This window comes from Lichenostomus cassidix, chromosome Z, assembly GCF_008360975.1.
Source record: "Lichenostomus cassidix isolate B80296 chromosome Z, HeHo_3.0, whole genome shotgun sequence".
Classification (NCBI taxonomy): domain Eukaryota; kingdom Metazoa; phylum Chordata; class Aves; order Passeriformes; family Meliphagidae; genus Lichenostomus; species Lichenostomus cassidix.
In genome coordinates, this window is record NC_139511.1 from 47894863 (window position 1) to 47907999 (window position 13137).

Here is a 13137-nt window from a genome sequence, read left to right on the forward strand (position 1 = left end):
TGTACCAGCCACCAGTTTGAGTCATGGCAGCAGTGATTAAGAGCAGACTGAGGCCTTTGAAGAAAGTCCAAAATGCTTCTCAGTTTGATTCAGCTCAGATTCCTCTACCTAGACCTCTGAGGAATGCTGGCTTCCAGCTGTAACTCTCTCCTTGTGGTGAAACTGTGCAGCTAGCATTGCAGCCTGTGGGCATATTGGTGGTGCCCTTGGTTTTTGCATTGCTAGTGGTAGGAATGATAGAAGAGCTTGCAGCAGCCTGGAGCTGTGAGGTTTGGTAGGACTTGAGGCATGGTGGTGTTCTGGTAGCTTCCTTGGGTTCTCTCTTCCTGCCTTATTCGTGAGTAGCTGTCTCTCAGCTGAGGGCTGCTCTTTTACCTGGTGCTTTTTCTGATGTTTTTCTGTGATGCCTGGTCTTTATGTACTTCAGTACATGTTTTACATGTGCATAATTTATTAATTCCCCCGTAAAATATTGCTTTTTATATTTTGAAAAGTTTGCAAAATTCTTTTATTGGTCCCCTGCTTTGCCCTCATCGAAGGATTCCCATTACTTTTCGGACTTTGCAAAGTGATGTGAGTTCTGTGCCTCATCACAGGTTCGTGAGAGATAAATACTGACCTGCTTTGTTTACTTTAGGAGGTCTTGGTTATGGGCACAAGCTCAAGTCCATTGGAAAAGGCAGCAGCAACAATGCAATAGTCACCAGCAATCCCATGACAGTTCAACAGCTGGGACCTCTTTCTCCTCCTGCTAATCAGCTTTCAACAGCATGCAGCCAGATCAGCCCTAGCTTCCAGAGGTCTATGGATGGCTCCAGCCTGAGTGCTTCTCCGTCAGATACAAGGTCCTCAATTGCCTTTTTATATTCAGTATTTTAAAAGGAGGGGTTTAAATTCTTCTGTAATTATAATATGACATTTCTGATTAATAAAATCAGAAAATCATGCTCTGTTGTGCCACAGGAAATTGAATTCCATGCAATTTAATTCAGATCAGCTATAATAATACTGTTTGGATCATTCAGATAATGGTTGAAATTTGGCCACACAAAATCTGTGTATGATAGGACTTTTTTATTAGATAAAGGCCGTTTTATAGTCACAAACTAGATTTTTGTACTACGTAATGTTATGTAGCATGAAAGCAGAAATAGTCCACATATTATATCTACGTAGTGCTAAGAGTGCCATGTCGGTGCCTTTGATATAACACTGAGGTCAGACAAAAGAAACATAAATGCTCTGCACGTGTTCCTCTCTCCTCATCAAATACTTTTGCTTTCAAATGGTTTGTTTACATTATTCAGTTAATTAGATCAATTGTCTCTGAAAACATTTTAATTTTCCTAGTTCTGGTGAGCAGGTAATGAAAACTATGACCTCTTCCTGTAAATGTTAACTTTTTATATCACTACCCCACAGATAAATATTTATTAATTCATTTTAAATGCTTAAATAAGTTTTGAGATTATGACTATGAGTATTGTCAACAAACATGAATCAGAGGAAAACAGCTATTTGACAACCACCCTACAAATACATTAGGCTCATCCCTGCATGTTAAACGTACAGTGAGAAAACATTCTTGTGTATTATTTTGGAAGCTACATTTCCCATTGCTTACTGAGTTGAAATGTAGTTTCTCATTTACAGAAGACCACAATAGTCTTTATTCTCAAAGCAGTTTACATTTTACTAGAGTGCTTTATTACAAGCCAAGGAACATTCTTGAAATAATTAAAATTGGTATTATGCAAGGAAGAAAACCTTGTTTTATTCTTAAGATAATTTTTAACATGTCTGTCACTTCAGTTGTGAAGACTGATTCCCCTGGAAAAATGTACAAAATTAATTATGCTTCCTATGTAAACATGTCAGCAAAAATCATTCAGTGCTAAGATGATGTTAAGTTACACATCCTAAGACCTGCCTTTCAGACTGAACAAAACTGATGCTGGAAAAATATAATTATGTAATTGTAACTTATTTAAGTTTTAGGTTTGCCTGTATGGTTCCAAATGTGGAATGTGTGATTGGATGTACTATGTCAGTACTGAGTTATACAGTTTTGGTTTTATTTCAAAGAAACATTTACTAAGGGCAAACTGAAGTTGAGACTCTGGCAGAATCAAGGTGCCTGGTGTCGCTAGAGTATCTTTTAATGATTTATCAATGAAGGTGTTATAAAATAAGTTTGTCACACAAAGAGTGTCCATTTCAGCAATTTTGACCTAAAATGGACTGTTTTATGGGGCAAAACAAGTTTAAACTCAGATTTTAACTCACAGATTGTCAGTACAGTGTGTGGGGGGGGTTGTTTGTATGCATTTTAGGCGGTTTGGTTATGTATTGTTGGGCTTTGAGCTCTTGTTTTGTTTTTTGATTAAATTTCTTCAACTATAAGCTGCTTTTGTCAAAATGAAGTTGACTGATTCTTCCTGGGCAGAGTGCCTTCTCTGGGTTTTTTCTCTCAGGCACCATGAACTGTGTTCTGGCAGCTCAATCCAAACCAGATTATTTGCTGAATTTACCAAAGCCAAAGTGAATTTTCTTGATTTTTACTGATGGAAGAATGGAAGCAATTGGCAAAATTAGCATTTTGCTACAGACAGCATCAGATTCTGTAGTATAGACCAGGGGGATTATATTTTTTGAGTTTCTGCAAAACTTTTTTGGAGTATTCAGTCGTCTTGCTTGAGACCAGATGTAATACTGCCATTTGCTTTGATGCGAGTCAGAAAAGAACCTAGGAAAGAGCGAAGTTCTTGGCTAATAAATAGGAGACCATGAAACAAGAGAAAAACATTGTTTTCACTCTTCCATGTTTATATTTAAGATTCTGGAATATACTCTGACATTGTGGCCTCTGTACACAACGGGAGAATAGAATGTAATTGCAAGTAATCTCTTGTAAATGTTAATGAAAGATCTGCTCCAAACTCAAGCCAGTTTAGATTACAATAAGCAGATGTGCCAATTAATACCACCTGAGAATCTGGCACTCTGGTAGAGCAGGCCCTTCATTTTCATATTAGGTGTATTTATTTTCCTCCTACTAGAAGACTACTTAGTCACTGTGAGGGCTGAATTTTAAATAAATCTTTTTGGGGGGGGGAGCTGGAATCTTTCTTATGTTTGACTTTAGATGCTGAAGTGGGAACCAAGCTTCTTCAGATTTTCTGGCTTTTACTTACTGTATACTTGAAATTCTGGGCCAGCTTTTTATTTTTGTCCTATTATGAGATTTTTAAAAGACAGTTTTTCTTCAGATTCGCTGATGGATAAGTTCCTTTGTGTTAGGCGTTAGTAGCTTTTTGTATGACACTGGTCCTACTACGCATCTGATTAAAATTCTTGTCAGTACAAAAATAGACTTTTTATTGATGCATGAGTTATTTTTTTTATTCATAAAAGAGAAAATTAAAAATGAAATAAATAAACTGGGAAGACACCCCCACCCTCTCCTTATATTTCCTAGCTATGAATATATACAGCATAACATGGAGAAATCAAACCTTACTTACTTGCTCTGTCGATAACTGATAACCTGTATTTGAGGTCACAGCATACTAACATGATTTAATCGCCCTGTAATGAGCTGTACTTTAACAAAGCCCATTGACAGCAGACCCAACAGCCTAAATCAACTTTTTCATACACAGTCATCCCTTTAGATCTAAATGGCACACAGGACTGACCTGAGAGAGTAGTCTCATTTTTCTCATTTCTCTGAATGCCAGTTGTAGGCAGCATACAAATTGTGCTTTTTGTCATTGGTCTGTTTTGCAAGTGCCATTTAAACCTTGGTGGAGTAACATGAGGTCCATGGCAGTACCCTGCACTGACATTGAACCAGAACAGGATGTTTCTTATTCTGATACAGCAGATCAACCATGAGTTACAAACCAAATGTCTTGCGTAAAGGCGCATTTAACTGTCTCTCCCACTGGTCACCACAGCAAGGCTTGCTGTTCTTTAAAGCTTCATTTTCCCTGTTTGTGAGCTATCTTATAGATACAGCACCTGCAAATTACTTCCTCTCTCTCTCAGCCAGTGCCAAGCCTCCCCTCCTGTGTCCTTGATCCATCATTGAAATTCTGTGCTTCTTCAAAACTGTGTTGTGAAAATAATGAACCCAAGACTTAATCCTCAAAACGTAAGATATAGAGGCTTCTGTGAGGCTGTCAGGTGTATCTAGATACAAACCTGGTTCTTCCTATTGTTAGAGCCCCTTAAAAATAGAAATTTATATACTGATAGCACCACTAGCTGGCAGGAAATGCAAGCCTGCCCACGTGTGAACTTGAAACAAATCCACTTGACCTTTAGCCAACATTTGCAGCCATGAATCAGGGCCTCTGATGTCCTTTTATTTCCTTTTTATACCATTCTGTAGAAAACAATACTTTTAATGGCCTATATGTTGGGGTTTTTTAAGCTACCTAAAGAATATTTGCAGCATAAAGAAGTTTAATAATATCTCTGTGAAAAACAAGTAATAACAGCAAGACTACACTTTTGTGAAAAATTTTGATTGCTGACTTGGAGGCAGATACATCTTCAGATCAAATCTAAAAAACTCCTTTAACCAGTTCTTCTACATTACTCCTTTATTTTGTTTGTCTTGTAAAGTTAGATATTATCTATATTTATAAACTTGATATATAAAACTTCTGTAGGGAATTATTTGTAGTATTTGTATGCATTACATTTGACAAAGTCATTCAGGTTGAATATTTATTCTCCATTAATCAGTTTTGTTCCTGTTCTTTTCAAGCAAAAGTAATAGATGACTCAAATCAGTATGAGTTTCATATAGGGCTAGAACATAATGCTTTGACTTCAAAAATCCAAACCTATTTACACCACAATTGATGAAAAGAAGTGCATTAATTTCTGCAGTGGTGTATCAACAATCTTTACAGCATTTTTTCTTCAAAATCTTGAAGTTTTAAAGTTTGTTTTCCAAGTGACCTTTTTACATGTATATTGCCTTTTATAGCTACTGGTGCATTAACTGAGTGTGCTAAACTTGAGTACGTAATATTAGGGAGAACTTTTCTCACATGTAGCCTTTCCTTGATTTTAAGTGTGGGTGTGAGGCTAAAAGAAGTACTACTGAATTGTCTAACTGCTTTATTGTGCTTATATTTCAGGTCACTCTTGTCATGTGAGTCTCTGGCCTCTACAACGTTAAGCTTGTCAGAAGGTCACTCTCTGAGTGTTGAGCAAGAGTGGTCACACTGGTACAGGACCCTTTCTTTTGTTCCGCCTGACCGTGGTTTACAAAATGGCAGTGAGCTGGGGGACTTACTAAATCTCTCGCCTGAAACATCTATGTCCAGTAACTCATTGTCATCCTACTTATATGTCATGGAAAACAAGCATTCCCCTTATTCTAATCCTTGCCAGTCCTCAGGCTGGTCTCAATCAGCCCGCTCCAAAAAGAGAGCACTGCCTCTGTCTCCTCTGTCTGACGGCATTGGGATCGAGTTCAATACAATCATCCGCACATCCCCAACCTCTCTGGTGGCCTATATCAACAGCTCCAGGGCATCACCAGCAAACATCTCCCCACAGCCTGAGGTCTATGGGCATTTTTTGGGAGTGAGAGGAAGCTGTATACCCCAAAATTGCTCTTTTCCAACTGCTCAGAAAGGCCTCCACATGGCAAATGGCAATATCCCCTTTCCAGGGTATGTTGAGAGCGGGGCTGGTGAGTACCAGCGGATGCAGCAGCTGGAGCAAGCCAGCTTGCAGATGGCTGCCACAAATAACATGGTGATCCAGCAGGGCGTGCTGCCCATGGACAGCCAGGCAGTGGACATCCTGAAAAATGAACAGCTGGATGGCTTCTCAGGCCCTGTCGTTGACATGCCTCTTCCACCCCTGCTGCTGCCACCACCCCCTCCGCAGGGGCCGCCCCCGCCGTACCATGCTCACCAGCCCCGGCACCCACACAGCCTCCCCAGCCACGGCCACGCGCTGCCTGTGCCACCACCCGCCCCAGGAGCCCTGCTGGAGGAGGACGGCGAGCTGGATGATTTCAATGGCAAGCATGGCTGCTGCTGGGTTGACTGCGGGAAGCTGTATGACCAGCGAGAGGAGCTTGTGCGGCACATAGAGAAGATCCACATCGACCAGAGGAAGGGAGAGGACTTCACCTGCTTCTGGGCAGGGTGCCCTCGAAGGTTCAAGCCATTTAATGCCCGTTACAAACTGCTGATTCACATGAGAGTCCACTCAGGAGAGAAGCCGAATAAATGTACAGTAAGTCTGAATTCTGTCTTTATTACCAGCTAAAGGCCCTCTGTTACTTAGGAAAATATAGTGAAGTTGTTATTCTGTCTTTGGTTCTCCTATTTAATTATGTGCTTTTTGAACTCTGTGGTGAGAATGAATGACTCTTCCATCTTCCCACCTGAAAAGAAATAGAAGGTGTTCTTTAATTTGATACATACCAACTGATAGGATTAGACAAAATGTTATTTTCTACATTTATAAATTTTTACTGTGTATTGTAACAAGTGACATGGTAAACCTTCATAAAGCAAAACTGAAGTACAATCAGTACTTAAATACTTGCTTGAAGGATATATGCAGGAAAAGGTGTGCAGAATAATTTATCCTGAAATATTCTTGCATTGTGTTACACCTTTTTGACTTGAGAAATTTTCAAGACCTTGCATGATGTTACCATGAGAAACTGAGAAGAGCTGGACATTTTTTAAGGTGGTTGTTTGTTCTACTACTAACAAAAACCAAACCCACCCACCTGTTTCCATGAATACATTAGGAATAAATATCATAATGATTTTTCCGTTCACAGATTCTAGCAGGGAGCATTCAACCCCCAAAGTAATGCTTTTCTTGCTGTTTTTCTTAGGGTCACTGCAAGTCAGTCTAAACACATAGGTAGTCACATAGGTTAATAATTTGGCTGTTAAGAATCAGTTTATGTTTAGTCTCCAGTGCACCATCTGTTATCTCTATAATTCAGATTCTTGTATTGTCTTACTATGTGGTCTGTATTTTGGATGACAGTGAGCTTCACCTTACCAAGTGCTTATTTAGTGGCATCAGAAAACAACCTCATCAGTACAGATTTGAATTCCAGGCACAAACTAACAAAATAATGAATATGTAATTTCTAGGAATAACCACTGATTAAAAACATATGCTTACATGAGGTTAAATATAAAATTGGTGCTTGGAGTCTATATCAGTGTATGCCTTGTTGAATAATTTTTTTTTAGCATGATGTAGATGTTTGCTTGTACAGTAAATAGAAAAACTATTTTCCTTTTGTTTCTGCAAAGGGCCAGTGTCCTTCAGGATAGAGTGGATGTATTTCCAGATTTCTCTCGTGAATTTGAATGACTTGATAAAGATTGTGTCTTGACACTAGAAAAGATTTTTATCCTTCCTTTTTGTCACACTAGAGCCTTAACTCAGGCTCTCTGCTCTTTGAATATATTTTAAAATGCTGTAATACCCTTTTTCTGCTCTCCAGATATGCTCAGTCAGGGTCATTAATTTCAGTTCGTCTTTAAGGATTTGTCTTCACCTTTGTGGGAAGAGAGAGAATGATGAGAAAAAAAGGATTATTATGAGTCAGGGAAGTAATTTTTCAAGTGAATATCACGCTGGAATTAAAGATATGGAGACAGACGTCAGCAGATGAGTAAGCACAGACAACAGGATGAAGAAAGAGGGCAGAAATGATGAAAGAGCACTGAAAAATAGTAAATTCAAGTACCCAGGGTCCTTCTAAAAGAAGAATTATGATGAAGGATCCTGTAATACTGGGGAAGACATTGTGTTGGTAACACTCTGTACTCCCTGCCCTCCTTGTTCAGAAAAGGTGCTTACAGTGACCTCCTGATTACAAAGCCTTCTTGAGGAGTCCTTAGCTTTGAAGGAATCATCATTCACTGATGATTAATAATGTGTAAGTGGATAAGGTATTTCATGTGATAAAGTTTTTGAGTTTACTAAACCAAAACTAAAGTGCATGCCAAGCCCTGCTTGTCACCAAAAAATAAGAGGTGTCTTTATCAGCTTCTTAAATAGTGATTCCTTTTTAAACATCACAAAGTGTAATTAATTTTGCTGAACTAAAGCAAGCATTGCTGGATAGCACCAAGAAGTTTGCATATCTGAAGCAACACCCACATACTTATCCTTCTTTCATGTTGGGAGTTGTGATAAAATACAGAAATACTGAGGGTGATATGATAACCCTCATAATGAGAGTGTAAATCTGGAACACAGGCCCCCTTCCTTGGGATAAGCATGGAGAAATTGCGTTCTTTAGCATGGTTTGAGTGAAATAACTTGCTGCTTTATTCCTTTACCATTTCACAAATGGTATGAATTTGGAAAAATGTATTTTTCTTTCTAATGCCCAGCAGCCGTGGTCTCTTGATACGTTTAGAAAATTTACTTCAGTTGAACATCATACTTTTCTCACCAAGCAGTGAAATTTGCAATCATATCAATGCAATGTAAGGTTTTACACAGAAATTTCAACAGTGAAGTATTTGGGAAAACATTCTGAGCAAGATGATAATGAACTATGATTTCCTAATGTACAAAAAATTATGCAAAAGAAATCTGAAACTTTTCACCAAACCTCTATGAATTTATGCTTTTAAGGGCAAAATCAAAACACTCCATTTAGAATCTGTATTTGTCTGCTTAGGGTCTTTCCATAATTTATTTTCTGGTTCTACATGTAGCATGCTACCTCTATCTCAAAAATTATTATTAAGAAATACTCTCTATGTCCATTGCAGTTTGCAGACTAGTAAGAGGCAGTCCAGTAGACCAAGCAGAAAAATGGAAGGAAAAATACCAAATACACATCTCTTATATGAATGAACCAGATTTACTGTAAGGAATGTAGCAGAAGTAGTAAGTCATTGGGAGGAATTGCCTTAATGTGATCTCTTAAGTCATCCTGTAATCAAAGGCAGGCAGTTACACCACTCACCTTAGTGCAGTCACACACTAATCATTGTGTAAGCACTGCATGTCTTGATGGTTCCTAACAGTTTGCAAGAGACAATGTTCTCATTGAGCATAAATTGCAAAGGGTCCTAGGCAATATACTTATCATGTAGTATATTTATTTGTCAGTATTGTTTATCTCTGTACTGCTGCACAATGAAAGTGTAGGGTTATATCCTGTGCTGTGTATCCCAGTGGATTGCTCTGATAGGTCAGTGAGCTTTACGTCAATGAGCTTTACAAGGTTTCAGTAATTTTTAAGCTGAGGGTTACTTCTAGGTTGTATTGTTGTAACAATAGAAGAGATGATCTGAAATCAGATACACAGCTGAACTTCATAGGCTGAAATTTCTAACATAATTTTATTCTTATTTATTATTGTTCTGTGATGATGATATCATATAGTTCAGAAGAGACTTGAAGAACAGCTAGGATTGCAGTACTTGATATGCTTACAGTTAAAATGAGGGCCATTCTTACAGTTTAAATCAGAGCCAAGTTACCTCAGCATTTGTTTTGCCACATCTGAGCTAGTATCTTTTATCAACGTTACAAAAATTTTAGGCAATAAACTATCGCTACGAGTTATACTCTAGTCTTTAGTTCCTGTTCGTTCTGGATGAGCTGTTTTCTTTGATGCTGGAAGATAAAAGTGTTGAAGGGTGAGCAGCAATCAAATATCAGCATGTAAAAACCTGTGACAATCAGGATAATCAGATCCAAACTTAAAGACAAGCATTCTTAAGGTGAAAAACTCAGAATGCACTTGTTCCTTCCATACTAAGGTAGCTAAGGCAAAGTAGAAAATACTTGCATACTAATTCCAATAGATTTATTTCATACTTTTTTTTTCTGTGAATTTGGCTCTTTTTCCCTGTCTTTAAGTGAATTTGCTACTGAAGTTGCAGATTAGGTCTTAACAATTTGATTTGATCTACCTTCTCTGTGTAATGAAAAATAATAATGTATTTTAAATTCCTGTCTTGTTTTAAGACTGGTTCTTGTTCTAAACAACTACCAAAAACCCCTTTCATTTTAAAAAGCATGAGTTTTACAGAGTCCTGCATTTTGTTTTACCAAAGCAGGTGACTATGTTTGACCTTGCTTTATTAAATGTAAATCTGTGAAGTTGAAGAGAACCTGCATTCAAGAAGTTGATTTGTTTGGAATAGGAATTCCTTAAATAGCTGCTAAAATGCATTGGGCTCCCTTACTGTTCATTAAATATCTTTCACATTCTATTCCAATTTACTGCACCTGGGAAGCATTCTTCTTTTCAGTGACCTGGCTTAGTGACTAAAAAAAAAATTATTCATTACATGGTAATAAATATTTAGCATCTACCCCTAAACTTTTCTATATAAAGTAAGTAAAGCATGTTCAAATATATTGTATTTATCTATTAATCTGTGCATTAACTTGCACTTTATAGGAATAAGTTAAATAAGAAAAAATGTGAATGAAAAATTAATATTTAAATGCAAGCAGTAAGTGCAACAGTTGTTGAGATATAATCTGTAATGTTTGCCAGCAGTTACCACACAATGGCATTTGTGGCTTCTGCAGATTTCCTTTGGATTAGAAAAAAGCAGAATTCCCAGTAGCTGTTGAAACATCACCGTAGCAGTTGGCAAATGCTGACCTTTGTTCTCTTTGTTTCTACCTGTGAGCTTATTTTCTACTCAGGTTCCCTTCTTTTATGGTGAATGTTTTTACTTTTTAAGTTCAGCTACAATAAGAGGTATTTAATTAGCCTTGTTTCCCTGTAACATTAAGCTTAACATATTTTTTCTTGTGTAAGCATCAACAATATCTTTGTTAGAGATAAATTCCAAGCTCACACTTTACAGTTTCATTCAGATGCACTAGGAATGCTTCCCTTTTTGAAACTGAATTTAGTCTTTTTGCTTTCTGTAAATTCTCAAACTATGCTTCAGCCCAATGCCATTAGTATCAGTATTAATACTACTACATGACCATGTCTTTTTAGTGCAGTTGTTTGATGTGATTTAAACCAATAAAATTTCTAGTATTCCTGTCAGATTCTGTGAAAATGATTGGGAATTTATTTCCATCTTTAGGCTTTAGCACTGTATCTTCATATGATGTCTTATATGTGGTATGTGCAAATATTTTATTTACAGTACATGCCATCTTTCTTGATAAGAAGAGACCATATCACATCCTATATTGCACTGAAATTTTGATAAAATAGAAACAATACAAATTTTTGAATTTAAATACGTGCTTGCAGAAGAGTTTTTCACTCTACTAAAGAAGCATTTGAGCACTTTGTCTTAAAACAACATCACAAGAATGGTAATTTAATTGTTGAGTCAAGTTGCTAAAAATTAGAAAGATCAAAATTTACCATTGCCTGTTGCTGATTCTTTCACTAACTCATAAACAAACTGGAACAGAAATACCATGGAAAAGGCAGAGATATATGATTAATTAGATTAAATCATGGTGTATGGATACAGAAAAGTTGTGTTTTAGTTTTCAAGGAATAAAGCTAACCTTTCCTAGCTCTTGCCAGTTGGTGCAGTCTTAGTAATCTACTGGTCATGGTTATGAAGTTTTAGCTGTTTAAAGAAAAAACATATTATGAATTCTGTGTGTGCCTCCACAAACAGCTCAAGCTAATGTGGTCACATCAGATGGCATCTAGTCCAAACTAATGAATTTTGCCTCTCAGCAATGGTACTAATGCTCTTTCAATATTATCCTTTCTTCTCTTTATAATATATATATTATGAAATGCATAATGTGTCCATAGTTCAGAATGTAATGAACGTAATGTTTTTTCTTTGGCTGCTGAAGATGCACAGCTTCCAGTGGAGTTCAGTGAGCACAAGAGGGCTTATGGTACCCAGGGCACTGACCTCTAGTATCAGAACATCTCTTAATGCATTCAAACAATGCGGAACAAGCCTCTTTCTACATGCAGATGTTGAACTGATGATAGTGAAAAATGGTAGCCAGAGAGCCTTATTTTATGTTACAGAATAAAATGCTTACGAAACATCTAATTGTATTATTTTTCTTCTAATGGATAATTTGATTTTGGTATTAAGTATTTGATTCAGCTTTTTTTGCCTTTTGACTTAGATAATTGAAAAATTTAAAACAGAACTTCATTGAAGTTTTGCAAACAGGCATATTTTTAGGTTCACTGTAATCCAGATCGTGAATGTCAAGGATCCCAGAATAAAAATGAACATTTCTAATTGCACAATACTTTTTTTGCATAGAAAGGTTTCTAATTTATTACCTCTCTGTGCTTGTGGATAGGCAAAAAATATATTTTTAAAATTTTTATTTCCCTGTAGCATAATTTTAATGCTATATATTTTAGATATTTTTTCATTTCTGTACCAAACTATAAATAAATGATATACTCAAAAAATGAATAATTCTTATACTTCATCTACTTCAAGTCAGGAGTCCTAAAAAAAACTTTGCGTCTCCCAGAATTTCAGCTGCAAGAAATTTGAAGGATATTCGGGTGTTGAGTTTTTGGGTGGTTGGTTTTGGGTTTTGGGTTTGTGTTTTGTGGTTTTGATTGTTTTTTAAACTTGGGTTTCAAACTAGAAAATAGTTTTAATTCAAAGCTGAAAGGGTGGGGGGTAAGGGGTTAATGCTACTGCTGAGGGTTTGGAGCATGCTTATGTGAAGTATTAGGAGATTGGATTACTCTCCAAGTCAATGAAATCTTTTTAGGTAACTTCTGCTCTTTTCTGCTACTTTTACTTTGCATTGTCTGCATACCTGTCTGGTTGGTGACTGACCTCTTTTGGGAACAGAGTCAGTAAACTTTGAAACTTTCTGTTTAGTGAGAGAAAAGGCTAACAATATCTGATGGGAAACAGAAAATGCAAGTTATGATTTAGTTAGAACAGAAACAGACAGGGACCTTTCCCAGAAAACATGATTCTGTTTTAAAGAAAGGAGGAGAGAAGTAGGGGGAAGTAGTTAATACCAGTGCTGTCCATTGCAATGTTACTCTTGCAGAAAGGAAATACAGCTTTAAGTAAAAGTAAACACACTGTCAGCTTTATTCAGGTGATTGACGCTGATTTCCTAAGGATTAGGAGTTTAATTAATGCTTCTGGTGTTCTGCGG

The 13137-nt window shown here is 37.0% G+C and overlaps 1 protein-coding gene across 3 annotated transcripts in view; it reads left to right on the top strand.

Moving 5' to 3' along the window:
* GLIS3 (GLIS family zinc finger 3) overlaps positions 1-13137 on the top strand; it is a 160502-nt gene that overhangs the window by 36157 nt on the left and 111208 nt on the right. For all 3 annotated transcript variants that reach the window (XM_085043118.1, XM_085043116.1, XM_085043117.1), the window contains exons 2-3: positions 638-845; positions 5157-6270. In XM_085043118.1, coding sequence (XP_084899244.1) covers positions 715-845; positions 5157-6270 — 1245 coding nt within the window. In that variant the 5' untranslated portion in view covers positions 638-714. The remainder of the gene's footprint in view (positions 1-637; positions 846-5156; positions 6271-13137) is intronic.